A 26,794-nucleotide genomic window follows, 5' to 3' on the forward strand; every position below is an offset into this window, starting at 1 on the left:
ATGGTTTCCTGTTTTGAATGAGAAGAGGAAAAAGATTGGGGGGAAATAACCGAACAAGGTCCAAATAATTTTAGTACTTTTCTTTTACGCGATCATCACTTACAGAAAATGTAGTATACATTTCCAGTTCCCAATCGCCATACATTTGTGTACACTAGATAAACATAGTTCCCAATCACATATTTTAGGACAAAGAATTCAAGAAATCAAAAGCAATAATAAATATCAATTATGTAACAATCTAAACATACACAGGCCTTCAAAAACCAGACCTCAGTTCCCTTTCCACTAAATTTATTAGGAATCAACTCCGATAGAAGACGAGATGGGAGACACACAAGGAAACCAGTACCGCCGTCTGCCATCTTTATCGCCATCATCAATCATTGCAAGTCCTTCCTGCATGAGCCAACCATGTTTCATTATTACATATGATTTGAGATTAGTATATGTTAATCATAAAGAGAAAGAAACGGATTCTTCTTATAAGAAATTTAGTTATCTTACATCAAGTAATGTATCAAGGGCATCGATGGCACGGCCAGAACTCCAAGATAACCGCCTTTCTACTTCATCGACAGTCACAAATCCTTGAGCCTGCAGTAAAGAAGATGTTATGTAAATGTGAAAAGACTAATCCTTCTCAAATAGCAAACTGATTGCATATCTACTTTTGCTACACTGAAAAAAAGTTGGACAGAAGCAATCTTTCCTTCACAAGAAGGAATCCATGTTCTAAGTTCTAACTAATGTCAATCTAATTAAATCACACCATGGATGAAGCTTCTTGTACACATTGTTAACAATCAAACAAGATCCAAAGCAAGATAGTTCAAATTCAGGTGAAAGGAACAAGTAAACATTAGCTAGTAATAACACCTTAAACGTAGGTTATACACATTAGGGATCTAATGAAAAGCACACATAGCCATATCCTAAAAGGAAAAAATAATTGTTACCTGGGCAAGTTCTAGAATCTCATTGTGGTCTTTGTTCAACTCAGTTGGAACTGAACGAACAAGTTTTTTCTTTCCAACAGAAATAACTTCAAAACCACTACCCAGCACCTGAAATTTAGTTACACTTACACATCAGTATGAACAAGGACACATGTAACAAATTTCTCAAGTGGAGAACAAAGATGAACAAAAGGAAAATGTAATACTCTTTACTCATGCACTCCACAATCCAAGTGCTCTTCCTACATATACATGCAATTCAGGTTCACTATATGTAATTTATTTAATCCAACCATAAGAAAAGTAGACATCTTTTTACTAAAAAAGATAAAGAGTGATTAAATATTACACTAGTGTCTTTAGATAAGCACTATGATAGATTATTTGATATTCAGTAATTAGTGTTTTTTTTTTAGGTAGGCACGGAGGCTAACATCCTGTCAATATAGTGTAGTAGCACAGAGGCTAACATCCTGTCACTATAATGAGGTAGCACAGAGACTAATATCCTGTCAATATAGTGTTTTCCTTTTTTCAAAAATATTTATCATTGATAAGAGGGCGAGCCCTGGTGCAGCGGTAAAGTTGTGCCTTGGTGACTTGTTGATCATGGGTTCGAATCCGGAAACAGCCTCTTTGCATATGCAAGGGTAAGGCTGCGTACAACATCCCTCCCCCATACCTTCGCATAACGAAGAGCCTCCGGGCAATGGGGTACGAAGTTTTTATTTATCATTGATAAATGATAAGAGACTTCAAAACATAAAGATCTATAAACAATAATTGTTCTATCTTCTATTTACAATTCATAGATTAAGGAAGAGTTTTGTCCTATCAATTTTCCCCAGTTTACTTATGGAAAACTGAAGGTCATTCCTACAACTTAAATCCATATTTCAGAGCAAGTCCAAAATTGTCCAAAAGAATTGGAACCCTCCCACAATTAACCCAAACACATCCCAACTTCCCTCTTTAACTGAATATTATCAAGTTTCTTTTGTTTTTCTGATAAATGTGTTTGGCTATTACCATTCGTGACCTTTTCTCATACCATCACTGAATTTAAGTCCTGAGAAGTATCAAAACTCCCATCCCAAATACCAAACGTTTGTAAGCTGTACAACAGTTAAAAAAAAATCATGAATTCAATGTAATGGGGTTGTTCAAAATGAGATATTGCTGCTCGACTATGGTCATTCCCAGAGCAGGATTAATTAATGGGAAAGAGTCACAGGTAGGCTGTAAAAGTAGTAGCACATTTACATTTATTTGAGACTGTCTGGCATTTATTTAAGATTTCCCAAATCAAGCATACATTATCTACATCACACCCATAAACAGTAATAGTCATAATCTAGTCAATGGGCAACCTAAAGCACAAGACCTTCAGTTTCTTAATAGCACGCAGGCAATCATCCTCAGAAACAACTTCACGATCAGTTTTTCGTCTATGGCGAAGGAGATGGCAGAGTTCCTGCAGGTCGATCAGTCCTCCATTGTGGACTCTAGTAGCCAAGCAAATATCCACAATCTGAACACCTGTCTAGTCAAGTAGCTTGTCTTAGCATAATACATGATAAAAAATTTTGAAAATAAGCAGGTTGGATTTAATTACAAATATATATCAGGAATGGTTTATTAGATAAAAAAGATAAATAATTCAACAATTATATGTTTGTAAACACTGAATTAGAATGTAATGTGAATAAAACCATAAAGAGAAACCACCATGTTCATAAGGAACAATTTATCTTGGAGGATAAAAGCCTAGTTAATAATAGAATATGAAGCTTTGACAGTTATATATTTAATTAATAGTAGAATGTCAGATTGGTTATTTTAAGTTTTAAGGGCATAGATGTTCTTCATAACATTAAGGGCCTGTTGGGGTAAGCTTCTCTAGAAGTACTTCTAGGAGAAAAAAATAAGAAGAAAAAAATGAAATAAACTTCTCCATAAGCTAAAATTAGCTCACCATAAGCTAAAATTAGCTCTCCATTACCTAATTTATAGATGTCCTCTCATGTTTTAGAGAAGTTATATGAGAGAACTTCTACAAATTAGCTAATGGAAAGCTAATTTTAGCTTATGGAGAAGCTCATTTCATTTTTTTTTCTTATTTTCTTTTCATAGAAGTGATTCTAGGGAAGCTTACACCCAAACAGGCCCTAAGACTACTTCCATTAATCTAAATCCCAATCTCTGCTTTTCCACAACCACAGCTGTTTTACCTATATTTCTAGTGTTAGATTCTTTCTTAGAATCAATTGGCATTAAATGAATTTAGATGCCAGCCAGACCCAACCATATACAGCAAAAACTACAAAAGCAATGGAGATCCCCTCCACAAACATGGAGACAACGAAAAATGAGTTAGGCTTTGATATCGTGTTAGATTTCATCTTAAAAGTTAAAACCAATTGGAATTAAGGGAAGTTGCCCAACAGGAATATAAATAGCAGCCCAACAATTGAGGCAAGTCATGTGGGACTTTCCAGTGTCTGGTAACCTAACATTAGTTTCCAATTTCCATTACATTAAGCATTTCCCTTGTCCCGTGGCAACCTACCTACCCCAACTCACTGTTTTTGTTTGTTGTTGAAAACCAAGAACGGAAAATCTAAACATGAACTATCACCCCATATGCTATATTGATAATAATTAGCCACAATACAATGCCTAAAAAACTACATATAGAGGCATGATTAAAGGCAGAAATACTTCAAACAATCACAAGAAAACCCACAGCTTTTGAAGATAATATTGCAATAAATTTACAGTGGCGTGGTATCTGCAGCTTTGACAAAATGAAGATTTAATAATTAAATAAGGATACAAGATCTGAACAAGCTACTCAAATTATGGAACACAGCCATTGAATTTAATAACAGTGGCTGACACTTGTCAGTAACTCATATTGGTAGGACAAAGATTCTACTATTTTAGATCTATAATAGGTATTGCCAGTAGTGTTGTCATGATAAAGGGACATGCGCTAAATATTATTAAGATCAATTAAGATATCTAGTTCATGTGCAGTGCAATGTTATATGCAAGTAATTGGGACATTTCATCTCATATTTACCTTTATAAACATAAAAATATCATGGTATGTATGCTTATCAGCCTGTGGTTTTGAAATTTCTTAAAAATCTTGCTGAAGTTAAGTCTTCTTCCCAAAAAGTGAACCTGGTTAAGAGCTGCAATAATAAATCCAAGCCACATTCCTATCGCTCAAATTCTGAATAAAACTATGTATAGTTCAGAAACTACAAACTCTAGCATTGCCTGTCTTATCCTATATGTTTTTCTCAGGTATTCCATATTAATTATCATTATAGCATATGGATATTAGTACATAAAAGATCAATAGATGCATAAGAAACTAATTTAATACAAGGTTAAGAAGGATATCACTAACCGAGTTCATAATAGAAGTCACCAAGTCCTAACAGCTCTGACCAGAAACCCTTGTTTGAGGCCAAGGGGTCTACTCCAACTTTAGCACACATTTCATGAAACTGTGATCTGAATGCAGGATTCTTGCGGATGTCATTCTGAACAGGTAATACCAACCGTTAGTGTATTTTAATTTAATCATTAATTGCAAAAATACAAAAGTGATAATTAAAGTAGGATTCCATTATAAGGCCAACACCAGAAACCATGAACAATGTGTGTTGTTACCTGTTAGTCAAACACTGCCCCAAAGTTTCAAGGCTATCAAATTAGTCAAGCACGCCCCTGAACAGAACTCCACTGGGATGCTATGTCAGCAATCAGCAACATAGCCAAAATATTTCAAACTCATCCTATTCCTATATCATCCTTTTAGAGAGTATGTTGCTATCATTTTTCAACTTTTATTAACTACAATCGAGTAAACTTAAAGCAATTCTTTACGTGTTTGTGCTCTTATTCTCTTGTAAGAATTAGAGTCTCACCTCAGTAATCCGCCTAATAGATATTTGTAGTAAAGGTCATCATAGATTACTGAGGTAAAACTCTAATCCTAATTGAAGAATAGGACCAACTACATTTAAGTTTTGCCCTTTATTAATTTCACTCAGTCAAAAACACCCAAGTGCCCAAGTACCAAAAAACATAAAAAACAACTCTCATTTTGCACTTAAAACATCCAGTTCCCAAAATCCAATTGAGTTTTTCCAAACACCCCAGTATAAAAAATGGAGTAGCAGAAGACTGAAACAATTTGACACACAAATTACGACGAAATTGATGATAAATCAGACAAATACTATTATTATTATTATTATTATTATTATTATTATTATTATTATTATTATTATTATTCAGAAACTAGCAAACCAATAAAAACTAGTAACTATCATGTGCTGCATCAATAAAAAACGAACCTTGTGTTTGCGAGCGAAATCTTCGAGCTGAGAGCGAAAGGTGGCAAGCTGCTCCTTCATCAAATCGGTTCTGATCTTTGCGACATTTTCACCCAGCAACCGGAATTGATCCCTTGCAGCGGCATGCGTCTGCAAACCTCCAATTCCTGGCCTTCTTCTCATTTCCCTTTAGCCTTCGCCGAATCTTTGTTCCAATTTTTTTTGGTTTTTTGCAATTTGGGTTCTCTGGATGGTGCCTTCGTTGATCAAAATTGAAAGAAAGTAGGTTTTTTTAAGGGTTTTTTTTTAAAGGTAAATTAATCAAAGTTAATAAAATAAAATGACTATTTGATTTAGGATTTTTATAAACCGATACAATCCAATTAAAACTGGAAAAAAAACTGATAAAAAAAACAGAAAATCAATTCATCTTTATATTTTAGCTCTGAAAAAAAAAACAGAAAATCAATTAAAACAGAAAAGAGATCCAAATTATGAAAAATCAAATTTTTTTATGGGATTGAATTGAATTGGATTTTGGATTTAATTTTCATTTCAATCCAAATCGAATATGTAAATATACATATACTTATATTCATAAATTGATAATATCATTTATCTTTATATTTTTATTTCTTATATATTTATAAAATTATCACATAATTTTATTTGTACCTAGTTATAAAAAAAATTAATTTAGAATAAATTGCTATGATTGATAGTGAAATTTAGATAGCGGAAATAGTTGTTTCCATTTTCTATGCATAAGAATCCACAACGGAATTTAGTATCCGTGGGCCAACACTACATTTGAGGCCTAAAAATATGGACAAGTTTAGAAGGCTTCTCAATACTAACTTATTAAAGATAATTATATAGTATACTGTCGAAATATAAAATCAGCAAATCAGAGTGGCGCAGCGGAAGCGTGGTGGGCCCATAACCCACAGGTCCCTGGATCGAAACCAGGCTCTGATAAAAAAGAGTGGCTTCTGCTAATTTATTTTGTTTTTCTTATTTTCACTGTGAATTAAAACCTCAAACCCTAATTATTTAGAGGAGCAACCCATTTGATTAATTGATTCCAGAGAACTAAAAGCCAACCTTAAATTTTGAAGGTGAATTTTGATCCTCCATACAGTGTTTTTTTCATATATGCCTTTTTTTACAGTAATATATGCCTTTATTATTTACTGTAAAATCACAAATTGTGAATTTAAAGAATGAGAATGATAGTTTTAGTAGAGCAACGCACTACACAATACCTTAAGGCTTAAACAAAAGTGAATAGTATTGTTTTAACAAAATGGATTCAGATAGATTATTAGCCAAAACCAAACTCATTCGTCATCAAGCTTTTATAAGGAAAAAATTAACGAAGATTTAGTTGTGTCGACCACCTTTCAAATTTTTCATGTAAAATATACTTGCTGACCAAAATTGTCAATACAAGAGTATATACAGTCACTATGATCCGAGTTCGTATAAATCAGATTAATATGTTCCTCATTTCCTCTAAAATATTCCCGTTCACAAGTGTAAAATTTCAACTGTGGTAAGCCTAGAAAAACCTAATGAAGCAAAGCGAATCCCTGTGGTAGTCATAATTTATGTTGAAGAACCTGTGGCTTCCTTTGGTATCAGAAACAGAAAAGCAATTGGGATGAAATTGCACAAGGCATGAACAATGATGCCCAAGAGAAGATTGTCAAATGATCCTGAATCAATGTTCAATATGGATGCCAAGCCAGCACCCACAAAAGACCCCAGTGTGGATCCCAAGTTGTTTATTGACATGAAAAGTGCAAATAAAGTCCCTTCAATTCCTGGAGGACATAGTTGCCCAGACAAGATCAGGAAAGGCATAAACCTGCAGTTTTTCCCAGAAAAAAAATAATGTTATGGAATGAAAAACGTTTTCAATTCTATTTTAAGATGACAAATAGAAAGATCATCATTTGCATGTTGTCCATACCAAATGTTTTCGATTCTATTTTAAGATGACATTGAAGTGAACATTTAATAAAATAAGAGTTTAATTTCGATATACTTTCAGTATAAATGTTTTTAGATATATGACTAAAGTCATATTTACAAAAGTAAAAATCTTTAGTTATAAGACAACCTATGATTGGATGATAGTGTAAAAGAAAACATTTATATTATCTGTGTATTCTAATTAAATTCATAAAATAATATTTTTTTTCATGCTTATTCTTATGTTTTTCTTGGAAATAGTTTTCACCTATCCAACCATGCACATTTTTAACTAAAACTAAAAATAGAACCAATAACATACTTGAATTGATTGATTCCATCAGCAAGAGCCGAGCCAAAAAGGACCATAATCTTGTCTGAGATGCCAAAGGCAATATTTTTCCTTGACACTACAGCAATCTGCAGAAGATTCAAGAATGCCAAACCAATATGGGCACACCTGTAATCAAGATTAAAACATATCAGTATATTAAATATACATAAGTTAGCCAGCCACCAAAGAAAACTAGTCCTTAGTACTTAGTAGCTTACATGAGGATTTTTCGTAGGGTCATATACTTTAGGTGACGATTATAAATGAAGGTGCCCATCATAAGTCCCAACCAACCAACAACCCGTGAAGTCCCAAGGAAAGATGCTTCTAGCTTTAAAACCTCGGTTTCGTAATAGAAGATGACGGTTGAAAGATTTGGAATCGTAACATGGGCAAGGAAAAACCAAGACATAGGTCTTCCCTCACCAACATATGACAAAGATTATTAGTAACTAATGACCATGTTGTAGCATATGCATAATGCATGAGATATCAATTGGTAAAGCCATGCACACATACAGAGGAGTATAAAAATCAAAACCTTAAATATCTCAGATTAAATATTAGTGTTTTATAACATTACTTATTATTAGTTTGTGTAGAAATAAATTCAGGTTACCATGTACAGATTACTAGGTTCATTAGATATTGTAGAGTTATTAGATTGATCTCTGTTTCCTAGATCTTTTATCATTCATTACTGTATATAGTTCACTTAATTTAGAGATTTGGTATAAAAATGATATCAGATGTTCAGTATTTTTCACCAAATCATTCACCCAAACTAATTCATTCACAGTTATAAACCATTGCAGAGAATGTTTTTGAAGTTAACGTCTGTCAGTATAAGCTTTCTAACTTGATTACGTCCTTTTGTCTGTAAACACCAGTATTTCTTCCAAACTAATTATTTCAATGGGCTGCATTTTACGTAACAAACCTTTCAAGTCTATGTAGTTAGACAGTTACAGAAACTAGGGTGAACATGTTTAGTAACCAAAATACCATCTTTAAGGAACAGGTAGGAGGATTCGGGATGCAGGTTTACACAAACTATACAGATAGATAAAACTCTCAAATAGGAGATATGCTTTCAATAAGGAATCATTCATAATATTAAAAGTAAACAATTAAAATTGAAAATATCTACACCGTACATAAACTTTAAATATTGCTTTAGTTACCTCCAAATCATTGGCTGTCTAAATGCACGGCATAAATCATAAATTGCTTCTTTCAAAGAATGGAACCACTTTAATGCCAGGGAGTCTCCTTTCTTATAAATCTTTGATTTGCTGCTATTTACTGCTCTACCTTTTGCGTTCTTTTTGCCCTTCTTTCTTCTTCTTGTGCTACTGTGGGACTTTTTGCTTAAAGGACTATCTTCATCTAGGGTACTACCATTCATATGTGAATCCCTTACAATTGAATCCTCTGGTTCAGCTTTGGTATTTTCAGATTTTTCCTCCACAAAACAACATGATAATAACTGTATGCATGGTAGTACACAAAACAGAAGAAAAATAGTATCTATCCGTAAATTGGATAATGCATATCCTCCTAACAAACTCCCACATATTCCTCCCAAAGCCATAGAAGACCAAGATATCGACTGGAGATCTCCTGCAAATGATGCCCTGACCAACACGGCAAGTACTTAATCACAGACTGTAAGAGAAGCATTCAACAAAGGTTATATGAACAAAGTACAGTCACACCAAAGATTAGACACATACAAGATATAGGATATCCATCATTAAAATTCAAAAACAGGAAATTCCCTCCAGGTCAAACCTTATGTATGGTTCTAATAAGTAATAACTGTAATACGTTAAAAGGTTATGAACAAAAGTTACAAAATTAACCAATCCAATCTTGGGAACAACCTTCATTAATCCATTATTTTTAAGAGATTGAAACTTCTTATGTCACAGAAAGAACAAATTCTATTGAATTCAATTGTCTAGTGATACAAATGACATGATAGTATCAAATGAAAACAAAAATTTATCTTGTGCCAAATGAATAAAAAAAAATTCACAATGTCTAGTAAATGAAAACTTGAACAGGAAAGCAAACAATTGGAAAGGATTCCACAAGTAAAACCTGAAAAAAAATAACAGATAGAAATTGTTTGATATTTAGAAGTTGTACTACTCTCACTCATTCCCCATTCTTTTTCAAATTTTCATTGCTCTTCAATGATCAAGAATTAGCATTCACACCATTGAATACACAGTATTTGATTTTATCCTCCATCCTTATTATGAAGATTGAGAAATTGCAAATAAGCCCAAAAAAATTAAACTACAATTCTGATGTTCTGTGTTTTTGCATTTTTCTTATGTGTGTGCAGTAACAGTAATACTATTCAATATGAAGTTTGTTTGTTGAAAATGAGAATCAGGAACTCGTGATGCAAACATACCGTTCATATCTTACTGCCTCAGCTATCATTGCATCAACAACAACATCTGCCATTGCTGAACCCAAGTTTTGTGCAGTCAACAATACCATAAGGTGCCATGTTGAATCCCTCAAGGTTGAAATTAAGCCTAAAATAAGCCATGGCACTAGGGAGAGAACAGTTGCAATCACTAAGTAGGGAATCCGTTTTCTTCCTTTAATTGGAATACAATCAGAAAGTATTCTGTGTATCAGTAACAAAATCAGATTGCAATAGGTAGCATAAAATTGATTTAGTACACAAACAGATATAGGTGCATAAAAAAACTACATAAATTAAGCTGCAGATTTTAATGGTCAACACAGTTATGTGGGTTGGAGAATTACTGAAAAGTAATATTAAAATTCTGTTTATGCAGCTACTCTTCATGCTGGATGAAAAGGTTACTTATTCATAGCACTTTTCTTTTCCTATTTGATGGGAATACCTATGTCATTTTAAAAACTATGCCTGCATGTTTTAAGGGTGATGGAAAATAATTTTTACATATACTAGGAACTACTAGTATATATAATTTACTTCAATCTCGGACTTTTTCCTGTCCATTCCCTTTTCATTATTCAAAATCAAAAGATAACTTCTATCATTCTATCATATATTCTCAATACTTGTATACGAAAGCTGAAAACAGATGATAGGATCATAAGAAACATAAGCACAAAAAACATCACATTAAATTTATCCAGGCCGATATAATTTGCACAAATCTCCCTACATATATTAAGGGTTTTTACAAGTGAATAATCAATAAAAAAAACGACCAAAGATCCATACCCATATAATGGTTTAATGCTCCATGGGAAAAATGCTACAGAAAACACAAATTGGGAAGCTGAGGGTGACAACTTAAGATTATCTTTAAGCTGGTAGGAAATTGATGTCCATACAAAAGACCTAAAACCCTGCATTAATGAAGTGAAACAACAAAACAAAAGGCAAGGCATCAATTACCATTATATAATGTTATGTCAGCATGACAATTAAGCCATCTAATAGCAGCTGATAAACTAATAGAATCACTATTCCTCAGAAAGAAAGAAAAAAAATCTACTCAGATTCAGAACAATTTTATGCATAGAGAAAGGACTAAACAAAGGAATTGACCAATAACACCCATTGTAACAAAACCAATAAGAAACTATCAGAATTCAGATCTTAAAGAAAAGGGAAGAGAAATTTAAAAAAAAAAAAAAACCACCATTCCACGAAAAGATTTAAAATTTATATGAAAGCAAAGAAAAGGTGAAGAATTGAAACCTGAGTGAAGTAAATTAAGCAAATCAGCCAAAGAAACGAGGCCCCAAATGCAGCATTCAGCTGCTTCGTCCATGCGATCATTGTCGACACAAAACCTCCCTCTTTGGAACCCTTTTGTGTGTGTTTGTGTCTCTCTCTTTCTCTGTTCTCTGTTCTCTATTCTCAGTACGACGATGATGCTGGTGTTTTTGGAGAAGGGACAACAATTTCCGCTTTCCCTCCCAACGGTTTCGACATTCGTCAGTGCGGGAGTTATTCTCTTTTTGACGGTTTTCTCCCTTCCTCGTACGGTCTCGATGTTCGCTGCAATGGAGGTTATTTCCGTCATTAAGTTGTGTTGCTGACACGTCCATGAAACGAACCAGATTTCGCCACGTTTGCGAAAAGGGGCCCATGGATAAATGAATGTGACAGTTTGACTTTTCTCAAAATGACGACTCTGACGAGCCTAAATATTTTATTGAATTTTTAGCTTGATTTTGAAAAAGACAATTTCTACAGCATATTCTTTAACATATTACTCTTCTAATTCTTAGTAAGACTTTTTCTATTAATAATTCATAGTCTTTAAGAAAAATAAATAATTTAATTAATCCCATTAAATTTATTAATTATTTATAATATTTTTTAAAAATTATTATTTATTTTTCTTTCCAAAAATAATTAATGTTTGAAAAAAAATATTATAATTAATTAAAAATATTATAAGATAAAAATAATTAATATACTAGACTTTTACAAAAAAAATATTATAAAAAACAATAAATTAAAAAGAATATTATATATAGGGATAGAAATATTATTTTTTATTAATTAATATTTATCAGAAATAAAAAAATTATATTAATTTTACTCTTTATTTAATGAGTTATCAACTATAATTTTATAATTTTTAATAAATATTTAGATATCTTTTTAATCTTTAAAATTTAATATTTTTTAAACTTTTTATCTTTATAAAATTATTTGTTATTTTTAATCTTATAAATTATGTTTATTTTATTTTTTGTTCTTGTAGCATCTTACATAGAATTTTTTTTCATTGTTCAAAGGGTTATGTAAAATACTATAAGGATAAAAAATAAAACAAACATAATTTATAAGAAAAAAAAACAAAAAAAATAATTTTACATGGACAAATATAAAAGATATCATTAAATTACAAAAACTAAAAAGATATTCAAACCTTCAATAAATTTTATCTAATAGTGTGTCTATTAGAAAATATATTATGAACATGGTTTTTTGCTTTTTATTTTAATTTTGATATGCGGTCAGTGTAAATTTTTTTAAAGAAGATTTATATAATTTCTATTATAATTTATGTGAAAACAATTTTTTATCGCTCAAGTATAAGTTTTCAATTTTTCCGTTTGTTGTTTATAAAATATAGTTTACATATCAATGAAAAGGATGCCTTATGATGACTCAACAAATGAGGGGTGAAGGCAACTTTTTTTACGACTACAGAGAATGATTTTAACGTTGTAATAAGGTTGTAATTCATGAACTCCTATAAACTTATAACTCCTCAAGTTTCTCACTGCAGAGGCTCCTACAATAACTCCGCCATATGTAACTCTTCCTAGTTTTCCACTTGTTTTGACACTTATAACTACCATAACTAAACTGAATTAGGCATAGCTATATGATATTATTCTGGAAAAACTAAATTACATCTATTATTCTTCTATCAAAGTAGAAATACTTAGATTGCATTTCCATGATTCCAATCATTTTTCTTCTTTTTTGAAACAAACAAAGACAACAACATCACGTAATCCCTTATAACATTTTCAAAATGTCTAAATCACATGCTGGTTTTCACAAAGTGAATTATTCCCAAATGAATTCTCTCACAAGCAATCGACCTAAACTCAGGAATTTCGTACCATTCTCAATATGAAAGAAAACCATTCAAGAGCCAAGTTGTTCAGCTATGCTGGAGATTCAATCATGTCATAGCAATGTAGCAGTCTAGCAGAACAGGAACACCACTTTCAAACATTCAAGTACTTGAGAGTAGTTTGGACATCCTTATCCCCTCTGCCACTGCAGTTAACCACAACCTTAGTTACATTTGGAAGGGTAGGGCAGAATTTCTCTAAATAAGCCAGAGCATGAGATGTCTCCAGAGCTGCAGTAATACCTTCCAGCTGAGATAATCTCTAAAGGCTGTAGATCGAAAAGCAACCCAACATGAGACAAAGAAACAAGATAAAAGAGCAACTTCAACTACTGATCTTGGAAAACATAAGAACTTACTATATATGCTACTAGCTCTACTTCATAATAAATGTCATGTTGCCTAAACAATATGTAACAGTGTATATAGAAAATCAAACATGTTGAGAATATTGTAATAGCATAACAAAAATGGACATTGAATCTGGAATTGTGATTCATAACAATAGCTACTGTTAACATATAGGGGATTGTTAAGTGTTAATGGTTAGTAACAGACTCTCTAACACACTCTTTTAAACACTTCCTATTATTAGTTAAAATCCATTTGAAAATAACAAAATCATTAGCATGATTCATTAAATAAGAATAAGTTAGACCCATATAAAAAATTTATTTCTAATATATTTCAATCATTTCTCTTAACATATATTACTATCCAAGCTAACAATAAGCCGCTATTATCAAGGTGGAAAATAGTTAAATCCTGTACAAGTGACCACTTCTTATAACTCTTTCTTAGATGTCAAGACACTTCATTCTTCTCGGTCTTTTCTTCAAGAGTATGGCTCATTTTCTACCAAAGATATCACTATACATTTGACAAGGCAATAAATATAGGGTAGTCCTACCTTCCAATGCTTCTTCATCAGTAATACTTTAGTAGTCAGCACGCCCTACATCTTTCGAGAAACTATGCTCTAGTCCAACCCCGGGGTAGTCCAACCTATACAATGAAAAAGGAAAACTGGAATGAACAAAACATGGATAGACAAGAGAAAGGGTAAAGAAATGCTAACCAGATGAATTACCCTGCACTGATAGAGTGAGGCTCAATTATTTACCCATCATCATCCTGCAAAAGATAGCTCATAGATCCATCCAAAACCCCAGCTTCTCCTTTCTTAAAGTAGCTGCATGCTTACTACTTTCTAGGCCCAACCCAGCAGCCTCCACACCAATCAGTCAAACATCTTCGTGTGCATGTAATTTTATCAATAATATATTTATTGCTTTAATTTTATTGAATGTGCATGTAAAGCAGTAAATTAAGGTTCTTAAAATTATCTTCATATGTCACAAAGTTAGACTTTTAGCGGCAGTTTGGTTGCGAGAAGAATTTTGGACTGTTCATCAAATTTCCCCTTGATGCCACACTCCTTGTGAGTTGTGATGGGTAGAAAGCTTTAATAAAGGATAAAAATGCATTTACCTTTAATATTATCATCTCTTCTATTTTTTATACCCATTAAATTACCTTAATTCAAATATTTCTCACCTATTCTCTTTTATTCTTTTCTACCAAATCATTTATCTTTTTTATCCTATTTCTTACATATTTTTCTTCTTACTTATTCTCTTCTCTTCTCTCCTCACAACCAAACCTCCCTTAAGGAGTTAAGACATTATTATTTATTAAATTCAGAGAAATTACTCAGTCAAAAATGATTTTGTAAAACAAAAAATGCAAGAAATATTCTATATTAATTAATTCTTAATGCATTGTGACACACAATCCTTGTGAAGTTTTATAAATTTAATACTGATACGAATTTAATGACTATGCATCGTATAAAATTTTAATACTAATTTAATTACAAATCATGGTTGGTATAATATTTAAGGTAATTATATTAAAAATTAATAAATTTATCATACTTGGTTATTTGTAATTGAATAAAAAAATAAAAGTGCATAACCTTTTTCTCCATTTGATATTCTTTATAAGAACTTTAAATTGATAAAATTTACTTTCGATAAAAGCTATTGGAGGTGCACATATGATATCATTTAATCCAGTCCATATATGTATTTATGAATGCAATGCAAGAAAATAAAATATGCATTTAAACCATGGGACTCATTGCCCTGCTCAATGACAATGCCATTTACAATGATTTTGTATTGCTCTCTATAATATTGCCATTTACAGTTACTTAAAGTGTCTCATGCTTACTTTGACTAAGCTCTATAGAAATACATACCGGAACACCACTACACATACATATAGTATAAATAAAATATGCTCATATACTCATTAGTTTTGCACTAGTTCAACCAAGCATAAGCAATTTCAGATTCAGAGCAAGCCAATATATATATCAAATGCAGTAAGTTGGAACACTGGTGGGTCGATATACAAAGGTCCTGACAGTGTGTGAATGTCCTGATGGATGATTGTAACTGAATTTAACCCCTATGCTGCCTTCACCAAGTTGAGTGCATTGCTCGTGGAAACTACTGATTGGTCGGGCAAGACACGCATCCCAGCGATCACTTTCCGGCATTGTTTCGGCCACCGTGTATATCCCCTTAGCATCAGTGAATGCCTGATAATTTAGAACTTCCCCAGACTTGGTGATGCAAAGAACAGCAACCTCAGCACCTACATAAAAGCACCATAAATCACCTTACTTTTGTTGAGAAAAAGAAATAATAGTCTAACAATATGTTACAATCATGTTGACATCAATCTATGGAAACTGCATTGTGAGGTACACCAAATACACTAGCAAAAGGGTAAAGAAATATACATCAGCTTCAAACCAATTGCATATAGGATGACCAGTTGACGAGTGACATGTCCTTTGCTCAGTTTTTTGTGTCATTGTTAAATTTAAAACTAATCCACCACCCAAAACAATGAAATGATCACCAAAATGTTTAAATCTGAAAATGGGATTACATAGAAACCAGATACAATAGGATAAGAAAGAAGGCTTGTTATTGATAGAGACAACATTAAAATAGGTTAGCAGAGAATCAATATTAAATGTCCCCATAAAATAGTTAGAAAGATAGCCATGAGACATCAGAGGCATATAGAAGGATCTTTAGGATAAAAATAGAACTTGGAAACTTCAGATCATCAAACTGTTGGCCCAGTTTTTCACCAATTGTGCAGATGAAAACAATCAGCCAATTGTGAGCTAAACTTTTCAAAAAACTCCCAATAGTTTAGACAAATAGAATGAAAGTTACTTTAAAAAACAAGGGAACTGAATAAAGAACATGGAATAACAGAAAATTTCATCTCAGACACGTATCAAACCTTTTGGGAGAATGATAAGAGACACCAATCTCAAGACATAGAAAGACATCTAGGTGTTTATTCCTACAAGTTTGATCTTCATTACTATAAGTACTCCAATGACAACAATACTAATTCTCTCATGAAGGCACTTGCAAGGACACTAGGTGTTAGAACACCCTCCATCCCTTGTATCTCTTTTAACCAGAATCTGTTGATGAACACTTGAAACTGCTTTAATCCTTATACTGTTAAGTAGTTTTCAACTCAAAAGAATTAGCAAGATTACTACATATATACAACATATCCAGAAGCACAAATCAACTAACAACACACAAAACAATTTTCTTAAAAAAAAATGAAAGGGCAAGAAAGAAAAATTAGACATCTTCACAAGGATTAGAGCTACTAGTCAGTTATATAAATAAACTTCAAAGAAATGGCAATGCAACCGTGACCAGGTGAAGAGACTATCATGAAACATATCTTTTCCAACCGGTTATACTACCATGATTCAAAAATCAATATATAAGACTGGACCAGGATCATAATCTTCCAGATATCAAATTGCACTTGGGATTGGAGAAAAACAATAATTCCACTCCCAACAGATGTTAATCAGGTTATGCATTCTTATGAAATATTTGTAAATCCATTGATCAAACCAACCAAGGCCATCTTATTTTGCTTCCGTTGATTAGTGAAAAAAAAAGAGGTAATTCAGCACAGTTCATCATCATCATCTACTATTGGCAATAAACAAATTCTTAAAACATCTTCCTTGTTCCATCCCATGTGCCACCAGGTCTAGCAGACTATAATAATGATTATAACACTACAGTGCATCAGCAACGGCAATTTAAAATCTTGTTATATGGCAAATTTACTCCACAGGTCAAACAACAACAAAATCAAGCAAGAAATCAAAGTGCAAAACAATTAAAAAGTTAACCAGTAACCATGCCATCGATACATACATACACAAGGTTTTCAACCATGTTGAACAATTGGCGAAGAATGACAAGGCTTATTTACAACAGCAAAAAGCAAACAACTTTCATAAAAAAGTGAAAACCCCATTTCAGAAACTCCATAAAAAAAGCCCCAAAATTGAGAGAGAAATCGCCAATTGAAAGGAGAGAGAAAGGGGAAAACCTTCAAGAATATGGTCTTCAGGTCCAAGAGAAGAATCCCCACAAACGTCACAAACAACTCTTCCATGGATTTCACCGGTCCAAGCACTCACATCCGAAGTAAATAACAACAGCAACAGAATCAAACTCATCAGTGTCTTCTGCTTTTCCATGGTTGAGATTGAGGAAAAAAAACAACAAAAAAACTGGTATCTTTCGTAAAGCACTCTATTTTTGGGTTTTATGGGTAGTTTTTTTTTTTATAATTATAACGCTCCTAGGGGTGTTTACTGTTCACAATGTATTGATTTTTCCACCGACACAATAGCTGCTGAATCACTGAGTCCAACGCTCGAGTCAACCTAAGTAGGGACTGAAGTGTCATTATATAAAATGTTGAGGGACTACATTGGAAAATCAAAAAATAATGTCCCATGCTCTGTCTTCTATAAATACTAACCAAACCCTATGATTAGTTTGTTGTGCCGCTTCTGAGATGGTTACTGTGGGGACTGGTAGGTTACCCTGTGTTTGGCGGATTGAGAATTTCAGTTGAAGTTTATTTATTTTACTCTTTGTGTATTGCACATCTGGTTTAGTGTTATGAGACTTTTGTTATTGTCAATGTTATTATTGTTCTTGTTATTGAGCATTGCATGCTATAAGGTTCATTTATTGTTTTCTTTTTAAAAGTTTGATTTTTTCAGAAGAGTGGAGAATGAACGGAGTTATGATTGTTATATTAGTATTGGAAATATGCTTTATGGATAAACCATTATAGACCCTCACAATCATGTTCAATGTCCCTTTTTACAAGATCTGTTTTCTTGAGTGTTTCAGTTTGTTTTCTTAGGGAGTATTGTGTGTGTTGGTGTGACTGGTTATTTTTTAATTTAAACCTTATGAAGTTCTCTTTTTTCTACCCTCTTTTGATGCGAAAAGTTTGCTATTTTTCCAATCTGACGGATTGCAACACGGTTGAACACTGTAAAGTATTTTTCAAAAGGGAAAGATAATTTTTTTTTTCTTTGTTTGGTACTTTGAGGGCTGTTGAAGTTTTATAATATCCTGTTTATTCAGGGTTTTAGGGTTCAAGCGGGTGCTTCTAGCATTGGCCTAGTCTTTTTATTTTTCGTTGATTTCAAATAAATGGGTCGCTTATAGTGGTTGATCATGATTTCCCTTGCTTGTCATGAACGAATTTCCCTATGATGATTTATTATCTTGAAAGTAGTGGACTGAATTTCCTTGAGGAGAAATGAAATCTGAGGGATGTTCAAATCTGTTATTACATATGTTGTTGTTCTTTTGGCGCTTTGTTTAAACATTATGCTGCTTAGCATCCATTCTGAGTCTTAATGTAAAACCTCTAGACAAAATTGTGTAATTTTCTACTGTCTCCATTGTCAATTTGTTTGAAGTATTTTGTGTCACGCACTGTTATAGGCAGTTTAATTCGAGAGTCATATACTACTTGTATAAGCACGGCCCTTAAGATCGCCTTCCTTAATTCTTACCATGGAAGCGTTTCGAGTCATAGCTGTGCAAAATCAATTTAGTTATGGAGGTTTCCCATTAGGGTTTTCCTTCTAGGTCCTCCTTTCCCCCACTTGATTCATATATTAATGAGGCATAGACCCTTTTTACCACTGGACCTGTTACTTGTATCCTATTATTGTTGATCTTATGCAAATGACTTCGTGTCACCATAAGATTCAACTAATAGGAGTTCAGCTCCTTTGGTGCATGATTAATGCCTCAGCTAGCAAGTGGGAACACTTAGTCAAATCTTTCTTAATTTTTGTTGGTTTGTACCTTGATGACTGGTTTGGTGCTTTGCTTTTTCTGCTTTTATTAGTTCTGTTGTGTTTTGAAATGCTATGAAATAGTTTTAAAGAAATAACTAAATTAGTATATTCAATTATTTATCATATGCAGAAAGGCATTGAAAAAGATTGTCCCCCTGTTCTGTTTGCTGGCTCATATTTTTTGCTAATACAAACTCAGGTGCCTATGTTCGCTCTTGTACATTTTTGGGTTGAGCTCATTGATCTCCTCATCCTCTCCATTTTTCTATGATTGCTCCACAGTTTTCACGTTACACTTGGTACCATTTCAGAGAGAGTTAATTATAGAAAATTAGACATGATTTTGTTGGGTACATCTTGTTTCAGCACACTCCCATCAACAGCATCAGCATACTCATCTCTACCTCTAGGGCCATACTTTAAACAGCACAAGCCACTCCTATATTCCAAACCATCCAAATTCAACTCTCTTGTAATCAATGGCCACAGAAGGATGTAAGTTGCATTGGTCTACTCTTCCATTTCCATTATCATCGCAGTTCCTAACTGGAAAATCTAATCATAAAACAAAATTTGCAGCTGTGATCTCTTTGATTTGCACCAGGAGCAAGTACCTTATGAAGTGGCATGGTTTTGGCAAAAGGAGATTGTCAGGGAAAAGAAGGCACAGATTGAAAAGGAAGGAGATTGCACTGACACCCTTATTATTCTACAACATCCTTCTGTTTATACATTAGGTACAGCTAGTACTGAGGGGAACCTCAAGTTTGACATGAAAAATGCTCCCTTTAATATTTATCGCACTGAGCGTGGTGGAGAAGTTACATACCATGGCCCTGGTCAGGTGTTTGCTCTGAATTACTTGCTTACAGTTTGGAAATTTCCTGTTTTGATTTTATTTTGAGGTGTTTTGTAACACTTAACTGTGTTTTGCATTACAGCTAGTTATGTACCCCATCATCAACCTTCGAAGACACAAGATGGATCTTCATTGGTACCTTAGAACTCTTGAAGAGGTTGTTATTCGTGTTCTTTCTTCAGCATTTTCAATTCAGGCTTCTAGGCTGGAAGGTTTAACTGGTGTTTGGGTTGGTAAATCTCTAAATCCTATTGATATAACACTCATTGACGGTTTTTGCTCCTCACATCCTGCTTGGGTTCTAAATTATCTTGGTTATTACACACATTAATAGTTAATAATTATACAGCATTTGTTTTAATCTAAGTATTATCAAATATCATCCAATAGATTTTGATTTTTTGGTGCTAATATCATACACCGCATGGGACTCTGAAAACTTTGTTTCCTTCCTTATGCTTAGAAGTGTGTTGTTAGATTTATAACCTTTTAGATATTCTACTTGGATTTAAGGCAGAGACAACTACTACAATTGAGAAATAAGATTATAAGACACATTCAATAATGCATGTGAGTTTGTCATGATTCAGTTTGAAATATAACAATAGTCAAAAATCATTTGTCTTATTCTACTTAGTAATGTATTACAGGAAATGAGAAACTGGCAGCTGTTGGTATCAGAGTGTCTCACTGGATAACCTATCATGGCTTAGCACTTAATGTCACAACAGATTTGTCTCCATTTAAATGGATTGTCCCATGCGGAATACATGATCGTCAAGTAGGAAGCATTAAGGGGTTGGTGAGAGAAGGCAAGCAATGTATTATTGATCATGGAACAACTGATTTGCATCAACTGGATGATGCCAGTCTTATTCATACTACACATAAGTCCTTGATTGAGGAGTTCTCACAAGCATTTCAGCTTGAGTACTGTTACAAAAGTATTTCTGCCGCCCTGTTGTATGAAAGCAAACAAAGCTCTCTCACCAAATAGACACAGCAAAGTTGTATTTGTTTGATATACATAGCAATCCCCTGTCTATTCACTTTTTCCAGATAAAGGGCCAGAGAAAATATCATCACTTTTGCAATAGAAACACTTTTATACTTACGTTCCTGATTACCAATTGCTTGGGAAGAATAGCTAGCTGATTAAGTTATAGATTACTGATGATTAGTTTTATCTACGTTTATTCTAAGCAAGTATATTTGTTGATTTCTGTAAAATTTATCATTGTATAGGCACTTTTCTTGGCTAGTACTAATTTGACAGATACTTAAATTTATCTGTCAATACTAATGTTCGTGACTACGTGCATAACATTTTTTTCCCCTTCAAATTTTTCCTTGTCTTTCATGTATGCAGAAGCATTAACACTCTTGACAATCATTGATCCGGATGGCCAATTCACCAATAAATTTATCAAGATTCTACTCTTCCTATCTGTCCCAACCATTCAACATATTTAAGGGGAATTATCATCGCATAACATCTTGTAAACCTTAAGATTACGATAATTTTTTTATGCTTTTTGATAGCTGTTTAGGAAATTCATGGGGCAGTTATATTGTTAGCAACACGCGAAAGAGGCCTTAATTAATGATGTCACTGCCTTTTTCCACTTCAAATACTCACAGTTTCTTACACCTTATCTTCCTCATCCTTTTTTTTGTAACTCATGCAACTAGGATTCTTCTTGTGGTTGGAAAGTCATGGAAGAACGGTGAATCGATGGGTCATAGTAAAAGGGTTATAGAGAAGAGAAAGCACACAAATGAGAAGACTAACTTTATGCATAAAAAATTAGCTAAATCAAATCATATTTAATTTAATAAAGATATTAGAACATTTTTCACGATTTTTTGATATTCATGGCTTGCGACGGGTAAAACTTATCAATGATACTAGTTCCTAAAAATAGGAAGTGGTTGTCATTTTCTTTAACATTTGAAATAAATTGATCAATTGGCTTGTGATAAGAGAGGAAGTTGTCTAGATTTTAGCTGAATCAGCGTAAAACTCGTTGAATGACCCCCCAAAGCTAGTTGTATGATTCCCAAACCATGTTCTATGTCATAGTGGTATGGGTGCAACAATAAGGTGTTATCGATCAGCAACACATAGGAATTGGTTGCACTACAATTGCAAGGAAATGAATCCACTGAAGAGCTATAAACCTAAAAGCATAGGAATTGTGTTGAGGAGAGGCAGAATTTTACAAGAGAATGTGACTTTTGTAGAAATTGGTTTTATGTAAAAGCCAGGGTTGAAGTTCTTAAAAAAGATTGAAATCTTAAGTTGATGTATCAGTATATTAGGATTATCAAGATGATACTATTTGTGTTTGTAATTCTGCTACTTTCTGTCAGTATTTATATTGTAAAAAAAAAGTCGAATCCGTGGAATGTATAAATCCATATGTTAATTTTACTGAAATAGATTGCTAAAGGTGTTACTAAGTCAAGTGCAAAACTTATCCAAGTATGATGAGTTTCATCAGTTCATTGAAAAGTTACATTCAACGATTATTCCACATGTCAATTGCCAATTTATGCAAGATTTATAATTTAAAAAATGGTCGTGGCAGTGCCAAGTTATATAAATGCCACAACTACCAATTGACGCTAGCTAAATAAAATACTAATACCTAGATCCATAATCCGAGATGGGAAAGTAACATGCATAATCTGACAATTAGATGGAAACAATCCATGCTTATTCACAACCAATGTTAGTGGTATTGGATAGGCAATTTTTCTGACAGGAAGATGCAAAACAGAACTGTAATAAGATGCAAAATAGACCATGTTTATTCAGTTGGCATCATATATTGTTCTGGGTAAAATAATAACGAAAGTTGTAAATGCTGATCATTACTAACTGTATGTACATAAATACATGTAACTGATCATACTCGATATGGAAATCACCCACCCCATACACCAGGTTTGGTTTGGACAGAGATATAATAGTAGTGTGCATTCTAATTAGTAATGAGTACAACTAGAAATATTCAACCATGCAATGAGTAAAGTTAGTTTCAAATTACTCAGCATCTTACATTCTAACAGTGTGCAATAAATAAATACATTTTATAACCTGTAAAATCTACCATAGCATTGCATGGCTAGATTAACAGGCACTTTCTTACTATACAGAGATATATCTTTCATCTTCTAAATTCAGATATAGATTCTTTCAGCCTAAAAAGCATGTTGATACTCAATTATATGTCTATCTGCACAGGCCATCTGGGAAACCAAGTCCAAGACAATGTACCAATACAAGATCATCCTATATTTATTTTTCTAAACATTCATGTCATGTTAACAAGTGGCAAGGTCTTGGTTTGATAAGGTAATAATTTTTTCAACATTGACCAAACTTTGCTATCTTTAATTTTTAATCACTGTCTCCAGTCTGTAGATTATCTGTTCAAGATCCATTACGTTTATTCCAGATGCAAAGGTATAGCTTTCACCTTGAGTACCAGATAGGCTTACTCTGTCACTAGACAGCCTTGAATCTTTGCTCCTATTTGTATCTTCAAAATCTTCCTCCAAACCTCCCATCAATGGTTCAACCGTATCTTTTGCAACCAGTTTTGTCAATGGTGATATCCTTTTAACATTTTCGTAATCTGCAGTAGAGGCGGAAGAACTTTGGTTGGACAAATTCTAACATTTTGTTGGAACATCGGCATCAATATTTTCATTAGCTTTCCTACCATCTTGAGCAGAATTTCTAGAATGAACAGTTTTCAAACTTTTAAAAAGAAAACCAGAAGGTACATCAACATCATTTTTACATTTTCTAGCATTTGAATCATCATCACCGGATTTTCCAAGACACACAGTGGTACCAAGTTTAGGAGGAGAACCAGGTGGAACATCAGCATCATTCCCATTTTTGTTTGCTTTTGATACCTGAGGTGACCTTGGACTTCTCTTTCGCCAATATTCTTTGCAAAATCCCGATGACCCATTACAGATTGTTTCCATCACTTTGCATAACGTGTGGTAATATCACCCTCAAAAAGCCTAGCAGGAAAATACAAATTCCCATCACACATTGGCCTGCAGTAATTTTTCGTACTTCTTTATAGTAGACTTAATTCCAACAAGCAGAGAAATTCTCTAGCATGTAACAAAAGAGACTAGTAGTCCCGTAGGTTCTTTATCCAAATCTGTATTAAGTAGTACCAAATTTTCATTTTCTGAATAAAACACCTTGAACTTGCCGGCGTACTTCTTCATCGCCGAGTCTAGTGCCAATCTCACATTGTCAATTTTCAAGGCCTTAACCTTGTGACACCTAAACATCATAGGGTCTTCATGGTTGTTCAACCTGGGCTGTGGTTGCAAATTCTTGAACCTCTCCCACACCCAAATTTGGACCAAGTAAAAGGGTGACTGAAGAGTTACCTCCAATTCCAATTTATAACCAAGTACTAGTTGCTCTGTCATACCGACTACTGTGTTCTTCAACAAAGTCAAATCCTTATATAGGCTGGCCAAAACTGCTGGTCCCAAAGCTATGGGATTTCCTCTACCAAGATGAACTGCAATAGGGAAAACCAACGTACTCACCAAACCTATGGAAGAAAAACCAATCATTGACAACCAAGTTGCAAGGAATGCTTCGTGCTCAACTTCACTCCCACTATTGATTAAAACATCCATCCATGCAGATAAAGAAGCCTTAGCTTTTGTCCTCCTCCAAGGTTGTTCTCTTGCAAGAATCAATTTGTTCTTTACCTCTCTCATTTCCTGGCTTTGAAGTGGGGCTAAGACAGGATCACCAACAACAGGGTAACCCCCAACACCATCACATCCTCCAACGTGATCGTTGCCTCACCTCATGGAAACAAGAAGGTATTTGTCTCATGACACGCTTTCTCAGCAACCCGAAAACACAAGTTATGATCTTTCACTATGGAACACTTGGTGCTCATGACGGCTTCAAAGATGCCAATTTTCTTCCACATTGATTCATACCTGAGTTGAAGGGAATCCACCCATTCAACGCATTTCTTTTTTGTGTGGCACCTCCAGTTGAAATGGATTACCAAAGGCCAGTCCTTTGGTTCAAACACAGGTGGCAGTGGCATAGTCATAGAAGATGAAAGGACCTCAGAAACTGGTCCATCAAGGGACTTTGCAAGGGGTTTCAGAAAATAGGCACTTCTCAAAACTGGTTCACTGTCACCAATAGGTGAAACCATGAAATCTTCCCTTACCTCCTTCATGCTCAACAATGATTCATCCATGTTGGAAATTTGATATAGAAACTATAGTGCTTGGTTGTTCAATGGAATTTGAAAATGTTACAAATGTTGTCGAAGATTAATGAAAAAAGAAACCAAATAACCAAAAAACGGTTACTGTCAATTTGCTTTGACTATGCGTTTGCTGTGTGCAACTTCAATGGTAAGTATTCTTTTTTTTTAGATAGTTCGTTGACAAGTATTATTGCCCATGAAACTTGTGTAAGGCGAGATACAGGATCCTTTCATTAAGTATAGGTAAAATTAAAATACAAAATATAAAATAAACTAAATTTAGAAAAAAAATACATAATTAGTTTAAGTAAAATATTAATTGCTAGCTCTCATGTTTTAAAAATCGAGTTATGCTGGAGAGTGTAAAACAAGAACAACAGTTATAGTTATATTTGTGTGGAAATTAAATTGCAACTTAGTCCTTATATAGATTAGAATTAGACTCATGTAGCAGTTTTTGCAAGAAGTACCCCCAAAAATTATTGTTACCCCTAAATTGTTGCCATTCATGTCTCTATCATAGTAGTACAGTATTCACAATGAACACATTGATTGTGTGTGTAGCTGACCAACACATCATGCAACCACCCAACTTGGACATTGCCTGAATCCTGACATCTTTTTATGTGATAGAAACACCCAAAAATATCTTTGTGATAACCATATGCTAAAGTTTGAGTAATATATAAGAAATATCAAAACATTCCATTGTTGTACAAAGGAGTCTTTAGAAGTAAGGTAATGGAGTGATCTGATTAGGGAGGCCTATGATGGATCAAGGACCGGAGTCAGTGGGAGCAAATTTATTTTAGAGAAATAAAAGTATAAAACATAATAATTATTGTCATGGAATGGAATGAAATGTAAGATGAAATGAGATATCAAATTGACCAAAGTAGAGTACTCAAAGACCTAAAAATGAAAAAACCACAAAAGATAAAGTTTGACACCAAAAAAAGAAATTGGGTACAATGAAATCAAATATATAAAAATAGGGGAGCAAAATACAAAAACTCTAGATATATACTTATAGTGTTTAAAAAGTGAGGGTGCATTTCCACACCTTCACTTCAACATAAGTCTGCCAGTGGCTTAGGTTAGGGTGTTGGGTTGCATTGGTCATTGTGTTGATGAGTTTATGATTG

The 26,794-nt window shown here is 33.5% G+C and overlaps 5 protein-coding genes, 2 non-coding genes and 1 pseudogene across 8 annotated transcripts; 3 read left to right on the forward strand and 5 right to left on the reverse strand.

Annotated features, from left to right (window-relative positions):
• Positions 1-65: 65 nt before the first annotated feature.
• LOC100796153 (vacuolar protein sorting-associated protein 22 homolog 1) lies at positions 66-5,730 on the reverse strand. The gene is made up of 6 exons (XM_003551842.5): positions 5,336-5,730; positions 4,381-4,516; positions 2,344-2,498; positions 960-1,067; positions 508-597; positions 66-399 (listed from the first exon to the last, which is right to left on the reverse strand). Exons 1-6 carry the CDS (start codon positions 5,495-5,497, stop codon positions 298-300), a joined length of 753 nt encoding a protein of 250 aa, XP_003551890.1. The 5' UTR covers positions 5,498-5,730; the 3' UTR covers positions 66-297.
• A 490-nt stretch (positions 5,731-6,220) lies between these two features.
• TRNAM-CAU (transfer RNA methionine (anticodon CAU)) lies at positions 6,221-6,292 on the forward strand. The gene has a single exon. It is a non-coding gene; the product is annotated as a tRNA-Met (tRNA).
• Positions 6,293-6,803: 511 nt separating this feature from the next.
• On the reverse strand, positions 6,804-11,647 carry LOC100796680 (probable folate-biopterin transporter 4). Of its 2 annotated transcripts, XM_003551843.5 has the most exons (7): positions 11,350-11,647; positions 10,867-10,994; positions 10,054-10,275; positions 8,810-9,262; positions 7,844-8,041; positions 7,614-7,751; positions 6,804-7,184 (listed from the first exon to the last, which is right to left on the reverse strand). In XM_003551843.5, exons 1-7 carry the CDS (start codon positions 11,428-11,430, stop codon positions 6,923-6,925), a joined length of 1,482 nt encoding a protein of 493 aa, XP_003551891.1. In that variant the 5' UTR covers positions 11,431-11,647; the 3' UTR covers positions 6,804-6,922. The 2 variants fall into 2 exon arrangements, with proteins under 2 accessions (XP_003551891.1, XP_006602206.1); XM_006602143.3 differs by lacking the exon at positions 11,350-11,647 and having other exon boundaries at positions 10,054-10,246; positions 10,867-10,997.
• A 1,475-nt stretch (positions 11,648-13,122) lies between these two features.
• LOC113000165 (tryptophan synthase beta chain 2, chloroplastic-like) lies at positions 13,123-14,496 on the reverse strand (annotated as a pseudogene).
• Positions 14,497-15,417: 921 nt separating this feature from the next.
• On the reverse strand, positions 15,418-17,884 carry LOC100305581 (uncharacterized). The gene is made up of 2 exons (NM_001250485.1): positions 17,720-17,884; positions 15,418-15,919 (listed from the first exon to the last, which is right to left on the reverse strand). Exons 1-2 carry the CDS (start codon positions 17,868-17,870, stop codon positions 15,636-15,638), a joined length of 435 nt encoding a protein of 144 aa, NP_001237414.1. The 5' UTR covers positions 17,871-17,884; the 3' UTR covers positions 15,418-15,635.
• Positions 17,885-17,940: 56 nt separating this feature from the next.
• LOC100797208 (octanoyltransferase LIP2p, chloroplastic) lies at positions 17,941-21,594 on the forward strand. Its single transcript, XM_041011767.1, has 6 exons — positions 17,941-17,944; positions 18,194-18,212; positions 19,872-20,000; positions 20,085-20,349; positions 20,447-20,597; positions 21,015-21,594. The coding sequence occupies exons 1-6, from the start codon at positions 17,941-17,943 to the stop codon at positions 21,359-21,361; spliced, it is 915 nt and encodes a 304-aa protein (XP_040867701.1). The 3' UTR covers positions 21,362-21,594.
• Positions 18,899-18,972, forward strand: LOC113000286 (small nucleolar RNA R21). The gene has a single exon (XR_003265577.1). It is a non-coding gene; the product is annotated as a small nucleolar RNA R21 (small nucleolar RNA).
• Positions 21,595-24,504: 2,910 nt separating the features above from the next.
• Positions 24,505-25,134, reverse strand: LOC102667612 (uncharacterized). Its single transcript, XM_026126836.1, has one exon. The coding sequence runs from the start codon at positions 25,132-25,134 to the stop codon at positions 24,505-24,507; it is 630 nt and encodes a 209-aa protein (XP_025982621.1).
• Between the last annotated feature and the right edge of the window lie 1,660 nt (positions 25,135-26,794).

This window comes from Glycine max, chromosome 18 (genome assembly GCF_000004515.6).
Source record: "Glycine max cultivar Williams 82 chromosome 18, Glycine_max_v4.0, whole genome shotgun sequence".
In the NCBI taxonomy this organism is placed as follows: domain Eukaryota; kingdom Viridiplantae; phylum Streptophyta; class Magnoliopsida; order Fabales; family Fabaceae; genus Glycine; species Glycine max.